This window comes from Staurois parvus, unplaced genomic scaffold (assembly GCF_062004578.1).
Source record: "Staurois parvus isolate SC_StPar_1 unplaced genomic scaffold, SC_StPar_1.0 ptg001766l, whole genome shotgun sequence".
Taxonomy (NCBI): domain Eukaryota; kingdom Metazoa; phylum Chordata; class Amphibia; order Anura; family Ranidae; genus Staurois; species Staurois parvus.
Window position 1 is genome coordinate 589,514 of NW_028319562.1, and position 19,099 is coordinate 608,612.

Below are 19,099 nucleotides of genomic sequence, written 5' to 3' on the forward strand. Positions count from 1 at the left end.
GCACATTGTCTTTTTTTCCTTTGAGGTATAAAAAGTCTTCAAATCTCTAAATTTGAAGTGTTTCCAATCATTAGTATCCCTGACTTGTTTTCCCATCAAGGTGATGCAACGGATGAAGAGAAGGCCCTCTCCAGGACCATCATGAGATACTGGGCCAACTTTGCACGGAATGGGTAAGAATACTTTGTGGTCCTTTCTTCATAGAATCATTGTTATTGGTTGGTAGTGCCTGAGTAGGAGGAGAATGAGGTGGCAGATCCAACACAGGTCTGCTCTCAGAACTTTGTAGGACATTAATGATCTACAGTTCGAGTGTTTTCATAGTAAGGGCTCTATTGGCGAAAACATAACCAATAGTTACATTTATCTGCTGATTCTCTCTAGAATTGTTACATTGTATTTCTTGTTACAAAGACGCATGTATTTCCTATACTCCTTAAGTCCATCTACTGCCCATAATAAGAGAGCATTCCTTCAGAAGAGGAAATAGCCTAAAGGACATTTGTTTTTGCCAAATTCACACATTGATTTTTTATTCAATAGTTCCCTAAGAGTCAGACAGATTGTGAGAAATAAATGCCTTTAATATAATGATCTGTACTAAAAGGTAAATTATTTTATGCCTGTTAGTGATCCCAATGGACCGGGTCTGGTTGAGTGGCCCCTGTATGACACAAAGGAACAATATTTGGAAATTAACTTGAAGCAGAAAGCATCCGCTCGGCTAAAGGAGGACAAGTTCAAATTCTGGAGCAAGATCCTTTCCAGGACATTGGAGGAAGAAGAAGAGCACACCGAGCTGTAGACCTCTCCTCTGTCCATTCTCCATGTCTCTTCCATTCTCTCCCTCTGTACTTCCATCTCTCACACCGAGCTGTAGACCTCGCCTCTGTCCATTCTCCGTGTCCCTTCCATTATCTCCCTCTGTATCACCATTTCTCACACCGAGCTGTAGACCTCTCCTCTGTCCATTCTCCATGTTCCTTCCGTTCTCTTCCTCTGTATTTCCATCTCTCGCACTGAACTGTACATCTCTCCTCTGTCCATTCTCCATGTCCCTTCCATTCTCTCCCTCTGTATTTCCATCTCTCCCACCGAGCTGTAGACCTCTCCTCTGTCCATTCTCCATGTCCCTTCCATTCTCTCCCTCTGTATTTCCATCTCTCCCACCGAGCTGTAGACCTCTCCTCTGTCCATTCTCCATGTCCCTTCCATTCTCTCCCTCTGTATTTCCATCTCTCCCACCGAGCTGTAGACCTCTCCTCTGTCCATTCTCCATGTCCCTTCCATTCTCTCCCTCTGTATTTCCATCTCTCCCACCGAGCTGTAGACCTCTCCTCTGTCCATTCTCCATGTCCCTTCCATTCTCTCCCTCTGTATTTCCATCTCTCCCACCGAGCTGTAGACCTCTCCTCTGTCCATTCTCCATGTCCCTTCCATTCTCTCCCTCTGTATTTCCATCTCTCCCACCGAGCTGTAGACCTCTCCTCTGTCCATTCTCCATGTCCCTTCTGTTCTCTCCCTCTGTATCTCCATTTATCACACCGAGCTGTAGACCTCTCCTCTGGCCATTCTCAGTGCCCCTTCCATTCTCTCCCTCTGTATTTCCATCTCTCGCATAGAGCTGTAGACCTCTCCTCTGTCCATTCTCCATGTCCCTTCCGTTCTCTCCCTCTATATCTCCATTTCTCACACCGAGCTGTAGACTCCTCATCTGTCCATTCTCCATGTCCCTTCCGTTCTCTCCCTCTATATCTCCATTTCTCACACCGAGCTGTAGACTCCTCATCTGTCCATTCTCCATGTCCCTTCCGTTCTCTTCCTCTGCATCTCCATTTCTCACACCGAGCTGCAGACCTCCATCCGTTCTTGATTTGTGCATTTCATTCTCTTCTTCCCTCTCCATTTCTCAAAGGACTCCCCAAGATGAAGGAACTCAACTTTGACTTTACATATCCAATCACACACAGTGATAGTTCTTTCTTTCTCCATCTCTGCTGGCCTCCTCTCCCTCCATCAATCTCTTAGTCTTTCTCTTTTCCTTCTTCTCCTCATTCTCTCCATTTCTCTTTTCTACCACCTTCCTTTGTTTAATACATGAAGTTTGGAGATAACTGAAAAGTTGAATCTGTTCATATTTTGCCTTGCCCTCCCCTCATCAATTTGCTGATGACACATTCCTAATAAAGCTTTTTCACTTTTATTACATAACTTATTTTAGACCCAGTGCTTTTCTATGCAATGCAGGCAGATTATGGCTGGTGGGAGAGGCCAGCAAGGTACTGTTCATAGCTTTCTGAAAACATCACAGCACTCTACCTCAGTAGCCCCCCCCCCCACCCCCAAGAGCCCTCAGTCCTGAAGCAAGCAGTGGGCTGACTCTTGGGAGGAGTTATGCAAATATTAAAATGCCATGATGGGTGGGTGTAAAGGAGTGGGCATTTCTAGGCAGGATGTATCTGCATACAGGTTGCCCTAGGTAACACCCATGTGTGATGCTGAGCCTTCATGATTGAAAGAACTGAAATCCAATAAATGAAAGCGGCGGGCCAGGGGCAGTCAGGATAAGGAGGAAAGAGTTAGATGATGCTGGATGTCCTCCAGCCAGGAAATGAGAAGCGCTATGTCTGACTTGATGCAGCTTTTAATGCACATTAAGTGAAGCTCACAGTATGCAGTGGAATCAGATTAAGCAATTAAAGTGAAGGGAAGGCTGGAGGTCTGATTACAGTGATCCCCTTTATTGGCCAAGGTTGAGTTTATTAAACATACAAGCTTTTGGGACTTTCTTTAGGGGCATAGTCTTAAAAATGATAAAACGGTAATATTTACATGGAAGGTCACAGCTTGTGTCTTTAATAACTTAGCCAATGCCACAAAAGTGATATTTCAATTATGAGTGGAGTCTGGAGGTCTGGGTGACTTGCTGGGGATTTCATTTCTGGGTCTGTCCCCACGCACCTTGGGGTGTTCTCATTCATCCTGTTGCACTTTTTATGGCAACAAAACTTGATTAGACACCCAGGAGGAGTGATGATTCCTAAAAATCAAAATTTTTATTTAACCCGCTCAGTACCGACATGTTTCACCCCCTTCCTGCTTAGCCATGTTTCAGATTTCAGTACTGTAATTCTTTGACTGACAATTACTTGGTAATGTAATAATGGCACCCAGGGGTGGACTGACCATTTGGAAACTCGGGCAGTGCCCTAGGGCCCGGGGTCAGTAGGGGGCCCCATGAGATGCCCCTGGTACCTTTTTCATAGGCTTTTTTGAGTTTGGGCAAGGACAGGGGCCCCATGATCCCCTATTGCCCGGGGGCCCCATGAGTTGTCAGTCCACCCCTGATTGGTCCACAGACTGCTCCATGATGTATTGGTCCACAGACTGCTCCATGGTGTATTGGTCCACAAACGGCTCCATGATGTATTGGTCCACAGACGGCTCCATGATGTATTGGTCCACAGACGGCTCCATGATGTAGTGGTCCACAGACGGCTCCATGATGTAGTGGTCCACAGACGGCTCCATGGTGTAGTGGTCCACAGACGGCTCCATGGTGTAGTGGTTCACAGATGGCTCCATGGTGTAGTGGTCCACAGACGGCTCCATGGTGTAGTGGTCCACAGACGGCTCCATGGTGTATTGGTCCACAGACGGCTCCATGATGTATTGGTCCACAAGCGGCTCCATGGTGTATTGGTCCACAGACTGCTCCATGATGTATTGGTCCACAGACTGCTCCATGGTGTAGTGGTCCACAAGCGGCTCCATGGTGTATTGGTCCACAGACTGCTCCATGATGTATTGGTCCACAGACTGCTCCATGATGTATTGGTCCACAGACTGCTCCATGATGTATTGGTCCACAGACTGCTCCATGATGTATTGGTCCACAGACTGCTCCATGATGTATTGGTCCACAGACTGCTCCATGGTGTATTGGTCCACAGACTGTTCCATGGGCACTCGCAGATCTTCGGGCACGGCCATGCACTTGATCTTCCTGACACCCCATCCCTTCCGTTATATACAACAGCTGAGGACAGCCCAGGGAGCTGTCATTTGGTGAGCAATACTGTCGGGATAAGTCGTATACATTGGGTCCATCAGGTTAATAATTTTAATGGCCGGTGGGCATCGTGATTGATGATGGATATACAATGAGGGACTTACATTTTTTAATAAAGGATTTCCTGAATGGTTAGGTGTCTTCCTTGATTATATTTTTTTTGTAAATGATTGGTGGTACTATCTACCACTTACTCATTTATGGGGGGTCCCCTTATATTTAAAAGGGGTTTCCAGATTTGATAAGCTCCCTGACTGCAGGCCTCCACAGCCACCAGGCAAGCGTTGTGGGAAGAGGCCCTTGACTTCATCAACATGGGGATAAGGTACTTTGTCAGAGGGTTGCCCCATGGTAAGGCCCCCCCCCTGCCCCACATGTTGAATAGATGTGGCGTGGTATGGTTCGAGGGGGAGGGGTTGCATGTGTGCTCCCCCCACTTCCTTCCTGGCCAGCCAGGGTGCCCGCTTTTTAACGCTCTGGTATGGATTTTTAGAGGATTTTCACTTTTTTTCCTGTATAAGGATTCCCCTAAAATCCACATCAGGCTCAAAGGGTCTAATATGCTTTATGGGGGGACTCTACACATTTTTTCATTCTTGGTTCAAGATGAGCTACAGAAAAAGTGACATTTACAAAGAAAATTATACAGTTTAAATTCCTGGAAAATTACAGCTTCTTCAAAAAAAAAAGAAAAAAAAAAGCACAAAGGTCCCCCAAATGTTCCTTTTTAAGTGTTCTTCCATGGCAAGACCACTTCCTGTTATCTCACATATATATTCTTATTATTAGAGCCAAATTTACCACCCTAACTCCTCCCACAGTTTTTACACTACATAGACAGTAATATACCGAAACGTGCGGATTGTTCCCGATTGGTGTGCTATTACTTTGTGGAAGGTTTCGCCGAATGGTTCACGGAATATCGGCATTTTTGTAGTGAAATTGGTCCCATAGGAATGAATGGCGGAATGTTCAAAACTAGAGTGGGAGCTGACAAAAGCTAGAGTGTGAGCTGAAAAATCAGGACATGATTTCTAAACTGCCATCACTCCCTCATTTTCAAGCCCACCTACACAAATCTTATATCAAAACGTTCAGCTATCCCTGCTGCCACTAAACATGTCCAAGGCTAAGCCAGTTACTCCGCCCACTCCAGTTGTAGACTACTGCGGCAGGCAAGAACACTTCACATAATTTCCCCAGAAATTGTAGCTTTTCTAGTTTTTAAAATAGAAGTCAGAAGGGAAATGTCATTTGCTGGCAATTTAAAACAATGTTTCCTTTGTTAAAGTCAGTGGTTAAATAAACAAATCACTGCTCCCAGCCAAATGGAATTTAAAAAAATCTTTTCTAACACGTTCCCCAGGACAACGCCCTTCTCCTCCCCCTTCCCCCCCATTGGAATTTTACCTATAAACCCAAGAAATGGGCATATTTTTTTGTTGGCCAGACTTTGCTCCCATTGATTTCAGTGGGGTTTGGGTTCAGCATCGAAACTTTGTTGAAGTTTTCCAAACCCTGCTCACACTGAACCCAGGGTGACAGCGGGCAGTTCCAGTGCTAGACGCCAGCAGGGGCCCGCAGGAGCAGCTCATTCCAGACTCTGTTTGAAAACAACACCCAGGACTTAAGCGGTTAATAACTTTGCTCCACAGAGCTTGGCATTCTTATCAATATGGGTCAGGAACTTTAGACTCATTGAGCTGGTCAGGTTGTGAAGTTTATTTCGGCAGAGGGGCGTGTCTATGTTATCGTGCAGCCAATAGCAACACTCAGAAATATTCAACAATGTGATAATCTCACTTCAAATATCAGAACCACGGACCCACCCGGGCAATCAAAAAGGAATCCTGTGGGTAGAAGAGGGAGGATGAAGTTCTGCGCTCTCCTCTGCCTGTCCTTGCTTGTCCTTCTCAGGATCGGTGAGATCTGGATATGTATTCTTATTTTAGCGGTTGTCTTTGTCTTCTAGTGATGTACAGGGGTTGTCAACTTAGAAACTGACGGCCAGTTCACACCACATGCAGACCAGTGCATTTTATTCTGCATCAAAAACGCATGGAAAGCAGGTTATATGGTTTATAATGGCAAAGTTACCACCAGTCAGTTCCAATGTGTTCAAGAAAAAAAAACAGTGGAACATGCTGCATTTTTCCTGCATTGGACTGTACTGGCCCACATGGAAGAAAAATATATTTTAAATATATTTTAAAATATTCTTCCCAAATGTATTGACATATATTTGAAATACTACAATTGGCCTTATTCAATATATATATATATATATATATATATATATATATATATTTATACCTACACACACACTGTATGTTGAAATGTGTTTTTTATATATTACAAAATATATGAAAAATATTTTTAAAAATATATATATTTTTAAATATATCCTTCAGATTTTTTTTAACATATAAAAAAAGTTTTTTTTACATATAAAAAAGTAATTTTAACATATACTTTTACATATATTTGTAAATGCATTCCAAAAATGTAGATGAAATGTATTTTAAAAGACATACAGTATATTTGAAAATGTATTTGTAAAAATATTTTTCATATATTTCGTAATATATAAAAAACACATTTCAACATACAGTTATATAGCACTGTCGATTTACGCAGCACTTTACATATATATTGTACATTCACATCAGTCCCTAACCCTAAAGGGGCGTACAATCTAAGGTATATATATATATTTGTAGTAATTCAAATATATGTCAATATATTTGGGAATAATATTTTTGAAATATATTTAAAATATAGTTTTCTTCCATGCGGGAACGTGGTAAAATGCACAAAAAAATGGGCTGGAATGAATCCAAAATGCCCAGTAAGGGCATGCTGTGACGGGAGTGACTTTTGGGGGTGGGGGGGACCTCTGTATCATCTTCCCAAATTCCCATTATGTTTAAGGCACCCTGTGCCTGTTAAGGGTTACAGGGTGTGTATGTGAATGTCTGAGTCTTGTGTATAGTGTGTGTTCCTTTGTCTAGACCACATGGCTGTCCATTGTCTGTTTGCCATGTGCTACCCCCCATTGTGCTGTGTCTTCCTGTCCAGCCAACTATTATGGGATGTACTGTTTGTGTATTGGTGTGGGGGTTGGTCAATGTCCTTTGCCGCATGGCTGCATCCCATTGTACTGTGTCTTGGTTGGATGGGGAGGGGTGATGAGGTGTTTCCTGCCTATACTGTAGCCCTTCCCACTGATAGGGTGGGCTGATGATGTGTTTCCTGTCCCTGGTTGTCTTTCCCCGCCCTCTGTGTAAAACATGTTGTTTGTGTACAATAAAAGAGTTGGCTTTCTGTTTTAACAAAAAAACCCGAAGCCTCAAAAACACGTTCAAAACACACATGCAGTACGGATGAGAAGTGCATTTTTGTGGTGTGAACTGGCCCTAAAGGGGGCCCTTAAATGTAGCCTCTGACACCATCAAAGGGTGGCCCATAATATTCAATTCATGTAATGCTGGAGAGGACTGTCAGAAACTTCAGACCTTATAGAAAAAATAAGAGTCAGAGAGTATGGACAGGATACATTTGTGGCTGGGAATGGCTGCAGAAGCTGAAACTGGGAACATGGTATATGGGGCCAATATAGATCAATCCTATTACCCTAATCAATGTTCCCACGACAGACTGCTGGGGCCCAAGGGCCACAAGTTGGACACCAGGGTTACCAGCTTCCACGTTGTCTGCAGTGATTTATACGATGTCTACCAGGGATGGCAGTGCTCTATGCCCCCCAGCTCCAGAGTGCCTCCAGCAGTTGTATCTAGCTCCAGAATCCCAGCAAACCCTCAGCTCCAGAAACTTCTGATCCAAAACTGATTCAGAGCAACTTAGTTCAGCTACAGCCAACGAACAATTCCATTTTCTTCAAACTTTAGTGCCCCAGCAACACTTTGAGGAGCCCCCATGTCAGGTCCCCAACTCATACATTCAAACATACACATACTGGGGCCAATTCAGCCAGAAGTCAACTAATCTACCAGACAATCTTTGGAATGTGGGAGGAAACTCACACAAGCAGAACGAGCAAACTCCATGCAGGTAGTGTTAAAGGAATTTGAACTGTTGTCTATGGCGCTACCAGGCAGAAGTGCTAACCACTACATCACTGCGCCGCCCGGAGTTCTGTAACAAAAATATTTTAGAATGTTACTGTAAAATGATTTATGAAAAAAAATTACAAAATATTTTCCCCCTATGTTTTTATAAGAACACAACATCCTGGGTAACTATAGAAAAGAGGGCATGAATCCCTAGAGAAGCCAAAGAGGAAGGGACTACTAAGACGCATACTGTATATCTCCAACTGAGTCGATCAAAGAATATGCAGACATGTACTTGTTCTTAAAGCAAAACTTCGCTGCATCTGAGAACCACAAACCAGAAACGCTGTTTAATGAATTTTTAATATTCAAACTCCCCCATGTCTCCATGCTTTAATTTACATGTTGAAAAACACCCCCTAGTGTTTCTGGTTGTGGCCATCTTAAGGGCAGAAGATTCATGTAGCAATTACTTCATGAAATATACTTTAGATGTCAACAAGGTCTATACTAGGGGTCTCCAAACTGCGGCCCCTGGGCCGAATATGGCCCTTTTCTATGCTTGGGGCATTGTTCTTCCCACTGATAGAAGGCACTATTCCTCCCACTGACATCAACAATGAGATACCATTCCTCCTATGGACACCAAGGATGGGGCACCATTCCTTCCACTGATACCATGATGATGCACTATTCCTCCTACTGACACCAACAATGAGGAACCATTCCTCCCATGGACACCAAGGATGGGGCACCATTACTTCCACTGACACCAATGATGGGGCATTTTTCTTTTCACTGAACAATGGAGCACTATTCCTCCCACTGAAATCAAGGATGGGACACCATTCCTTCCACTGACACAAATTATTTTTATTATTAATATAACAGATTTATATAGCACCAACAGTTTGCGCAATGCTTTACAAAATGAAGGCAGACATTACATTTACAATATAATTTGGTACAAGAGCTTACAATCTAGGAGAGGGCACTATTCCTCCCAATGACATCAACGATTGGGGCATTAGTCTTCCTACCGAAATCAATGATAGGGCAGCATTTTTCCCACTGAAACCAATGATGGGGTATGTTTCCTTGCACTGACACTAATGATAGGGCAGTATTCCTTCCACTGACACCAATGATGGGGTATGTTTCCTTCCACTGACACCAATGATGGGGTATGTTTCCTTCCACTGACACCAATGATGGGGTATGATTCCTTCACACTGACACTAATGATAGAGCAGTATTCCTCCCAATGACACCAATGATGGGGCATTGATCCCCCCACCAACACCAATGATGGGGCACCAATCCTCCTACAGACCACAGGCATTATGTAATTTTTTTTTATTCCAACTGACCACCAAGCCTGAGACACTTTCTACTGCCAAAGACACTGGGGAAGTTTCTACTTCCACTGGCCACAGTCCAGCCCTTCTAAAGTCTGAGGGACAGTAAAACCGCCCTTTGTTTAGAAAGTTTGGAGACCCCCAGTCAGGGGCGGACTGACAACTCATGGGGCCCCCGGACAACAGGGGATCATGGGGTCCTTGTGTCCTTGACCAAACTCAAAAAAGCCTATGAAAAAGGTACCAGGGGCATCTCATGGGACCCCCTACTGACCCCAGGCCCTCAGGCAGTGCCCAAGTTTCCAAATGGTCAGTCCGCCCCTGCCCCCAGTCAGAGGTTTCCCTAGGGTAGGTGTCACCCAGTGCAGTAACACTTGGTGACACTCCCTCCGACGATCCCCGCAGAATGGATTGGATCTGTGGATTGAGCATAATGGATCAGACTCCGATCCATTATGTTCAATCCGCAGATCCGATGCATCCTGCGGGATCGTCGGCTTTCTTTACAACTTACCTTTTCTTGGAGCGGGTCCGTTGTCACCCCGTGCGGTCGGTGTCACCGTGTGGCACCCCCCGCACCTGCCTCAGGACGCCACTCCCCCCGGTCTATACAATGCAGAAGGATACATCCCCCCTCTCCATACTTCTACAGAAATTAGTTATGATAAAAAAAAATCTAAGAAACCACCAGCAGGTGTCGCTCTCAACTAAACATTTGTATCATTAGGAAACGTTCAAAAGTTATTTATCCAATCAGTAGTATGTGGAGGGATGACAAGGACCACTATAACCACATCAATGTCTTGAAAGAAGATTGATTCACTCTGTATACAGATCACTATGGATATGTTCACAAAGGCTGTCCAAGTAATAAAGGAGACCCACCAGAGAACTGACTTTCAAAATTGTATATAAAAAAAAAAAAATCCATTTACCTAAATTTTATTTCCGTTCACGCTAAGAGTTGCAAATGGCAGCCATAAGTAGAAACGCCACCTCATATATATATATATATATATATATATATATATATATCTATATATATAGAGATATATAGATATATAGATATATCTATATATCTATATATCTATATATCTATCTCCCACCAACAGTGAGTCACGCCTGGTATTTGCCAGTTTGTGATGTCACTGCGGTGTCATGACACCTTGTATGTGTATTGGGAGGTCTGGAAGATATCACAGATATTTTATTCATCCAGTATATATGTTAGTGCCCGGTTGTTATCAGGGGAAAAAAAAACACAGGACAGTCAAAACGCACACTTATCGCTTGAAGTATAGTTTCTTCCCCTGGAGCTGTATTGTCTGTATATAAACCCATGAGGTGCAGAGTTTTAGGAATTTCATGTGAAATTTTAACTTTTTAAAAAATGTTTTATATTTTTTGCTATATTTAGGGATGGACGGATATGTGGACATGTTAGAAAGTATACATACAGTATGTGGTTGCATGGCAAAATGCACCTTTGCCTGTGTAGATAAAAATCCTTGTACCGGCCCTGCATGGCTGGCTATGACACGGAAATAGCTGGTGTGGAAGGATTCGTCCATTCATGCTGTACAGTGTTCATGGAGGAATCAGTTAGGTTTATTGAAACACAAGTATATGTCCAGCTTTACTCTGTATCAGAGTATTCAATAATCTGTTGACAAAGGACAAAGTGCTTTAAGGTCCCCCTCTCCTATTGTAGGTCAAATCCCCATCCATGGTTGCAGAGAATGAGCCTCTTAATATTTTTGCAAAACTCTCAAAGTAAATGAGGTTATAAATCAAAAATTCTTCTCTGCAGGTGTGAAGACAATTAGAATCTAACAGCTCGGGACTATTTCTGTACCATCGATCCTATATCCTGCGGTATCCAACAAATATAGCTTCTATAGGGATGAGTGGTACTGCACACAGTGTGAGAAGTCCCCACATACAGGTCTAATGACCACCAAGGTGCATGGTGTGTAATCTCTCCTTCATCTCTCTGATTTTAGGCCAAGCGGAGGAAAGGCCGTTGGTGGACACAAAGTACGGGAAGCTCCTGGGGGTCAGCGTGTCAGTAAAAGAAACGTCAAGAACTGCAGATGCTTTCTATGGAATCCCCTTCGCGAAGCCTCCGGTAGGCTCATTGAGATTTGCAAATCCGGAATCAATTGAGCCCTGGGAATCCGTCCGAGACGCCTCCCAATATGCCCCCATGTAAGTGTAGTGGACTCACCAAAGGAGCCACTGGAGAAGATGATTCCTTCCCCCAAGATTAGGGCGCACACAGCCAGGAACACAGCATTCCACTGACTCAAAAAGAATAGTCTAGGAGTGTCCTTTTGATGCTTTATTGAAAATTAAACTTGGTTGGGGTGAGGGGACATTGGATACCCCAGAAAAATGCTGAACTGACTTCTTTAAGGACTCTTCTCTTCACAATGAGCTGAACAAAAGTCCCACACGACTCTCTACCGGCTGAAAGGTTCCTATGACCTCCTTTAAAGAACTGAGAACTGCACACAGTCACTAAGGTACAGCATGTAGGACGCTTACTCATAATGCCACAGGGACATCACCTGCCCCCTACTGGTATAAACCAGGCAGTCTTCAGTGAGGGAGATACAGACTCATGATACCACAGGACAGCTGGATACTCTTCCCCTAACTTCCACCAGGTACTCTTCAGTGCGCTCTCCAGAACCAGAAACTCCCAGACCAGACTTTGAGAATAGGCCCCCCTAGGTTAAGCTCCAGCTGGGACCTCAATGACTTCCAAGCAGCTCCTCCAGCAGCCTGCCCTTAGAGGCAGAGCCCCTAGATAGGGGACTCCTCTTGCAGGACTGGATCCAGGATCTAACAACCCTGCTCCAGGCCCCACACTATTTATGGGTTCTCCAGCAGCCTACTGGTCTTGCCTCCCCAGGGATTGGCTGGATCTCCTTTAATATTCAAGATGTACCTTCTATTCTTCCTCCCACTATAATTCTAGATTCTTCAAGAATGCAGGGGGAAGCAATCAGAGCAGCAGGCTAGAACTATCAACCCCCGATCCACTGACTACAAAGGAGCCAACTAAATTTGCCTAGGAACCCACACTAACTAGGAGGGTGCTACATTCACCGTCTGCAAAAAAACCCAAAACCCTGCCTCTTGGGCTGAAGCAGGGGTGGGCTGACAACTCATGGGGCTCCTGTGTCCTCGCCTACACTCAAACCACACCCAAAAAAACCTACGAAAGGTACCAGTGGCATCTCATGGGGCCCCCTACTGACCCTGGGCCCTCGGGCAGTGCCCAAGTTCCCAAATGGTCAGTCTGCCCCTGGGCTGAAGTGCAAAAACAGGTCTTGAACCAAGAGCGAGGGTATCACACAATAATAGGGAGGGGAAAAGGTAATGGACAAAGTAACAAAGTCATGTGGCATTTACTCTACATGGTAAACAAAGTAGCATTTTAAAACAACAGTGTACATTTTAAATATAAACTATGAGTGCAAACTTTATACAATAAAGTGGATGACTGGCACCAAGTTATATTAGGCCTGGCCCAGATATCCAGATTTTCATGACATATTTACATGAATATCTACAGCCTAGCTGTGTAGAGCCCTGCCGCTATCTATACGCAAAATGTTAGTGCATCGGAAACCAAGTCATAGTGCAAAACTTCAATGTTGTACCCCTGCAAGAGAACAGAGTTATTAGGGCATTGAACTCTACATTATCAAGTTATGAAAGATAACCCTCCAACAAATCAACAATATATTTTATTCCGACATCACAATGTCTGAAAGTCCATAAACCTTGTTCTGTAACTAAGTTGCCAACTAGTGTCCAAATGGCTGAAGTGCCCCATTAATCGATGTAATCAAAATTGGTTTTGACCAGGGGCGGATTGACAACTCATGGGGCCCCCGGGCAATAGGGGATCATGGGGCCCCTGTGTCCTTGCCCAAACTCAAAAAAGCCTATGAAAAAGGTACCAGGGGCATCTCATGGGGCCCCCTACTGACCCTGGGCCCTCGGGCAGCGCCTGAGTTTCCAAATAGTCAGTCCGCCCCTGGTTTTGACACGTTGTCCTCTACCAGGCCCCTGGAATAAAACAGAAAGACATATCCTAGCTACTCTACAAACAATCTACACTATCACAGCGTGTGTGTATGTGTATTCTAATGCAGGAAACTCAGAAGGCTAAGGCTTCCATGAGAAGGAAGGCATTTCTGAATTTCTGACTCTTAGACCAGAAACCAGTGACACCAATTAAGGAGGAGGAGGGAAAGTCGAGAACCCCTGTGAGGTTTTGATTTCTGTCCCTGTTTTAGATTTGCCCTCTTTGGACAAACTTACTAGACTGCAATTTTATATACATCAAAGAAAATGGAAAATGGTCATTTAAAGGGGTGCCTTTACTGTGTTTCTTGTGTGTAGGGTAGACCATTGAAATGAATGGGCTGCCCTATACATGAGGTGTAGGATTGAACTGAAAATGCATGGAAATGCGTAGATCCTCAGTCACACCTGTAGGTTTGAACCCAGACTGAAGCTAGGTTCACATCTGTGCGGGTGGTGCCTCTTCGGATCCGCACGAAAATCTGTGCAGCTGCACCACCCACACAGAGGAATGCGGACCCGCGGGCGGGTGCCTTTAGTTCTAATGGCACGCCGCCCGCACTGGAAACTGCAACCGTACTGGGAACCAAGGTTCCCGTGCAGACTGCGTTTTCCTAAGAAGTGCAGGGACGTCTTCCCTGTGTGTCACGGGCACAGGAGTCCATTCAAATGAATGGGTTCACGTGCCCGTGCAAAACGCAGCTCGCACAGCCGCATATATGTGAACCGGGGGTTAGTCTCCATGCACACGGGCATTTTGATAACGCTGGTAATGTTAGCTGTGTAAAGTCACGTTAAAAACGTGAGTTTTTTAGCTTTTTTTAGCGTTTTTGCATTAGCGTTTAGTGGCGTGTTTCCGAGATTACTGGCGTTTTCCCACGTTTGCGGTTTTTAGCTTTTACTTTTTTTTTTACCAAAACAAAAAAAAAATTTTTTTTGGTAAAAACAAATCCAAAACCACTAGTTTGCAGCCTTTTACCGCATTTTGCCGCATTTCAGTGTTAGAATGTTTTTACAGCTAAAAAAAACTATAAACCCACTAGTCCTGGGTTTTTTTTCCAGCCAAAAAACGTTGATTCCAATCTATGTGTGTATGGACACATAGGATAACATGCTGGGGGGGTTTACTGGATGTAGAAAAAAATGTCAAAAGGCAAAAACAGCCGCTGTAAAAACGTCCCGTGTGCATGAGGACTAATGCAGGCCATAGACGGTTCGTTTATCAGATGAATTTTTGTCCGAAAGAATAATCGTCTGATATTCGCACTGTTAGTGGGGCAATGTCGTTGGCCGATTTTTGCGGTTCCTCATTTCTTTTATTGGTCATGCTGGAAAATTTACGAAAAATGGGCAATTTTTGTAAGCATTGGTGGCAACAGAACGACCGATTTTTCAGACGATAAACGAACCGTCTATGGCCTGCATTAGCCCTCATGCACACGGGACGTTATGATAACTCTGGTAACGTTAGCTGTGTAAAGTTATGTTAAAAAACCTGAGTTTTTTTTTGATTTTTTTAGCAAAAAAATATTTTTGTTTGCTCAAAAAAAGTCCAAAACACCGGTTTGCGGCGTTTTAACCACATTTTGCCATGTTTTTCAGCATTATAGCGTTTTTACAGCTGAAAAACTCCTCTACAAGTCCACTCGTTTTGGGTTTTTTTTCCGGCCAAAAAACGTTGATTCCAGTCTATGTGTGTATGGACACATAGGATAACATGCTGGGGGGTTTACTGGCTGTAGAAAACAGAAACGTCAAAAGTGAACAAACAGCTGCTGTAAAAATGTCCCGTGTGCATGAGGACTATTTATTTATTTATTTCAGGTACTTATATAGCACCGTCAATGTACGCAGCACTTTACATATATATTGTACATTCACATCAGTCCCTAACCCTCAAGGGGCGTACAATCTAAGGCCCCTAACCTACATTCATACATACACATACTAGGGCCAATTTGGACAGGAATCAATTCACCTACCAGCATGTCTTTGGAGTGTAGGAGAAAACCAGAGCAGCTGGAAGAAACCCACACAAGCACAGGGAGAGGATGCAAACTCTATGCAGGAGGTGCCATGGTCAGGAATCGACCCCATGACCCATTTACTGCAAGGCAGACGTGCTAACCATTAAGCCACTGTGCTGCCCATGTATGGACTATAGTCCCTCTCCCTTTTTCTTTGGTGTAAATCCTGCCACCAGGACGTGGCGCACTCTATCACAGCAGCCAACCCTCCAATCAGTGATGGAACGTTATATAATGGTTAAAGCGCATTTTGTTTTGTGGACCTCAAAAGCAGCAGGACACTGAAGGAGTGTATGGATTTTATTGGGGTTTTCTTTGCCTTTCAGGTGTTTGCAGGACATGGGAATTATGGAAGGTTTGATCAACTACTACAAAACGTCATTTAAGATCCCGCCGTTTTCAGAGGATTGCCTGTATCTGAATATCTATACTCCAAGCAACAGAGAAAAGGAATCAAAGTTACCTGTAAGGAACACGACAAAATGGGAGACCGCTGGTGACAGATTTGTAACTCTTGACTCAACGTTCTGCTATACAACTGGAAAATTTAACAAAACGGCTGATTTTCCACAGCTCGTTTCTCAGAAATGGTTACATGAAAGGTTTCTACATTGGGGTTGATTTCCCAAAAGCAAATAGACTGAGTACTTTGCAAGTGCAGGTGTTCCAGAGCTTAGTTAACCCCGGGTTAACATATATGCGGCTGTGCGGGCCACGTTTTGCACGGGCACGAAAGCCCATTCATTTGAATGGACTCCCATGCCCCGGGACATGCAGGGAAGAAGTCCCTGCACTTCTTTGGAAACCGCAGCCCGCACGGGTACCTCGGTTTCCAGTGCGGTTGTGATTTTCAGTGCAGGCGGCGTGCCATTATAATTAATGGCACCCACCCGCGGGTCCGCATTCTTCTGTGTGGGTGCTGCGGTTGCACGGATTTTTTTGTGGGTCCGCAGCGGCACCACCCCCACAGATGTGAACCTTGCCTAAATGAGCAGAAGCTCTGATGACTTCCACCATCTGATCCTGAGCAAGCAAAAATGCTATTTTTTTACATTTTCCTTGCATGTGATTGGGTAACTTCTGCGAAGTGAAGCTTTACCTCATTGGCTAAGCTCTGGAGCAGCTGCACTTGCAAAGTGCCCAGTCTATTTGCCTTTAGTAAATCCACTCCATTGCCCTAGTGATCTCCTTCTAAGCTCTGCTCTTCTGTTTGTAGGTCATGGTCTTCATACATGGGGGCGGGCTGGTAATAGGCGGAGCCTATTATGACGGGTCAGCGCTCAGCGTCTATGAGAATGTGGTTGTCGTGTCCATTCAGTACCGGCTGGGAATTCTGGGATTCTTCAGGTGAATAATTTTTTTCCCTTTAATTTAAAGTGCATTGTGACTACCTTGGGACCAGGGGCGGACTAACCATTTGGAAACTCAGGCACTGCCCGAGGACCCGGGGTCAGTACAGGGCCCCATGAGATGCCCCTGGTACCTTTTTCATAGGCTTTTTTTAGTTTGGGCAAGGACACAGGGGCCCCATGATCCCCTATTGCCCGGGGGCCCCATGAGTTGTCAGTCCGCCCCTGCTTGGGACGCATATAAAGCTGAACTCCAGGCAATACACAGGTTAAATACAAATACGGGAGCGGTTTTGACTGCCAAAAGATTTGTTAATGCAGCTCTGAAATTTACACAGCTCTGCCATGCAGCACAGCCCTTTCTACTGAAGCTGTTTTTCATGCAGTTTCACTTTCATTGACAGGTCATGTTTCTCCCCCAGTCTGTGACTGGACAGTGAAAGGAGAAGCAGCACAGTGATGAGCTCATCTCTCCTTCTATCGGCATGCAGCTTGCACTGCAGTACACCTAATCGGCTTCTTGTGCTGCTTCCCTTTCTCCCAGTCTGAGCTCTGCTGTAAAGGGACTGATGCCAGGTCACATTTATGGTTCCCACCTGCTGCGTTTTCGACAGCCCATTCATTTCAACAGGCTGCGGAATGAGGGGGAATGCACAAAAAAGAACGGCAGACACGGTTTTTAAAATCTACTGTACCGCGCGTTTTGGTGGCTGCGAATGCAGGATGCCTGGGAACAGTGGCGTCCCGAGGCAAGTGCGGGGGGTGCACACCGCACGGGGGGACACCAGGCCCGCTCCTCAAAAAGGTAAGTTGTAAAACAAGCCGACGATCCGCCCGCAGGATGGATCCGATCCATCTTACGGGGATCGTCGGTTTTCTTTACAACTTACCTTTTCATGGAGTGGGTCCAGTGTCACCCCATGCGGTGTGCACCCCCCGCACTTGCCTCGGGACGCCACTGTTCCCAGGCATCCTGTTTCGCAGGATGGATCAGATTGACCCCCGCAGGATGGATCAGATCTGCGGATTGGGGAGCATAATGGATCGGACTCTGATCCATTATGCTCAATCCGCAGATCTGAACTATCCCGTGGGGGTCAATCTGATCCATCCTGCGAATGCAGGATGCCTGGGAACAGTGGCGTCCCGAGGCAAGTGCGGGGGGTGCACACCGCATGGGGTAACACTGGACCCACTCCATGAAAAGGTAAGTTGTAATGCAAGCCGACGATCCACGCAAAATGGATCGGATCTGCGGATTGGGGAGCATGATGGATCAGAGTCCGATCCATTCTGCTCAATCCGCAGATCCGATCCATTCTGCGGGGATCGTCGGAGGGGGTGTCACCAAGTGTTATCTCCCCGGGTGACACCAACCCTAGGGACGCCCCTGCCTGAAAGTGCCATTAAGAATGGCATCCATCTGCCACTGCGTTTCTGTTTGGTGCTGGAAAATGCAAACCTCTGAGTACGTTCCCACATCACAACTAGTGTGAATTGGCATTAAATGATTTAAGAGCTGCAGTAATTTGTGTCTTTATATCCGTCCGGAGTTCTACTTTAATTCAGGATCTAATTTCAATCAGTGACCGAACATTATCTGATTATTAAGGCTTCATGCACAGGTGTGCAACTCAAAAATTGTGCGGTTTCAGTTGTGACTTGGATCCAACTTTGGATGGATGCGACTTGGATGCAACTTTGGATGGTTGCGACTTGGATGCAACTTTGGATGGATGCGACTGGCTGTTGACTTTGGCTTTGACTTTTGCACAACTGTTATACTTATAACCAGGGGCAGACTGACAACTCATGGGGCCCCCGGGCAATAGGGGATCATGGGGCCCATGTGTCCTTGCCCAAACTCAAAAAAGCCTATGAAAAAGGTACCAGGGGCATCTCATGGGGCCCCCTGCTGACCCTGGGCCCTCGGGCAGTGCCCGCATTTCCAAATGGTCAGTCCGCCCCTGCTTATAACATCAAGATGCAACTTTTGAGAGTTTACATTGCAGTCTAAGGCACTCAAGGTGCATAAAAGTCGCATCAAAGTAGCGCAGGGACCTTTTAAAGTTGCTGAAATTTTAAGTCACATAGATTTGAATGGATTCCATTGGAATAC

At 45.0% G+C, this 19,099-nt stretch overlaps 2 protein-coding genes across 3 annotated transcripts in view; both read left to right on the forward strand.

Moving 5' to 3' along the window:
* The window catches only part of LOC149434358 (fatty acyl-CoA hydrolase precursor, medium chain-like), a 32,823-nt gene extending 30,612 nt beyond the window's left edge, over nt 1-2,211 (forward strand). For both annotated transcript variants that reach the window (XM_089663781.1, XM_089663782.1), the window contains 2 exons: nt 101-173; nt 631-2,211. In XM_089663781.1, the coding sequence (XP_089519907.1) occupies nt 101-173; nt 631-805 (248 nt within the window). In that variant the 3' untranslated portion in view covers nt 806-2,211. The remainder of the gene's footprint in view (nt 1-100; nt 174-630) is intronic.
* A 3,658-nt stretch (nt 2,212-5,869) lies between these two features.
* Nucleotides 5,870-19,099, forward strand: part of LOC149434359 (fatty acyl-CoA hydrolase precursor, medium chain-like) — a 30,189-nt gene continuing 16,959 nt past the window's right edge. The window contains exons 1-4 of the mRNA XM_089663784.1: nt 5,870-5,994; nt 11,507-11,711; nt 15,958-16,096; nt 16,848-16,978. Coding sequence (XP_089519910.1) covers nt 5,943-5,994; nt 11,507-11,711; nt 15,958-16,096; nt 16,848-16,978 — 527 coding nt within the window. The 5' untranslated portion in view covers nt 5,870-5,942. The remainder of the gene's footprint in view (nt 5,995-11,506; nt 11,712-15,957; nt 16,097-16,847; nt 16,979-19,099) is intronic.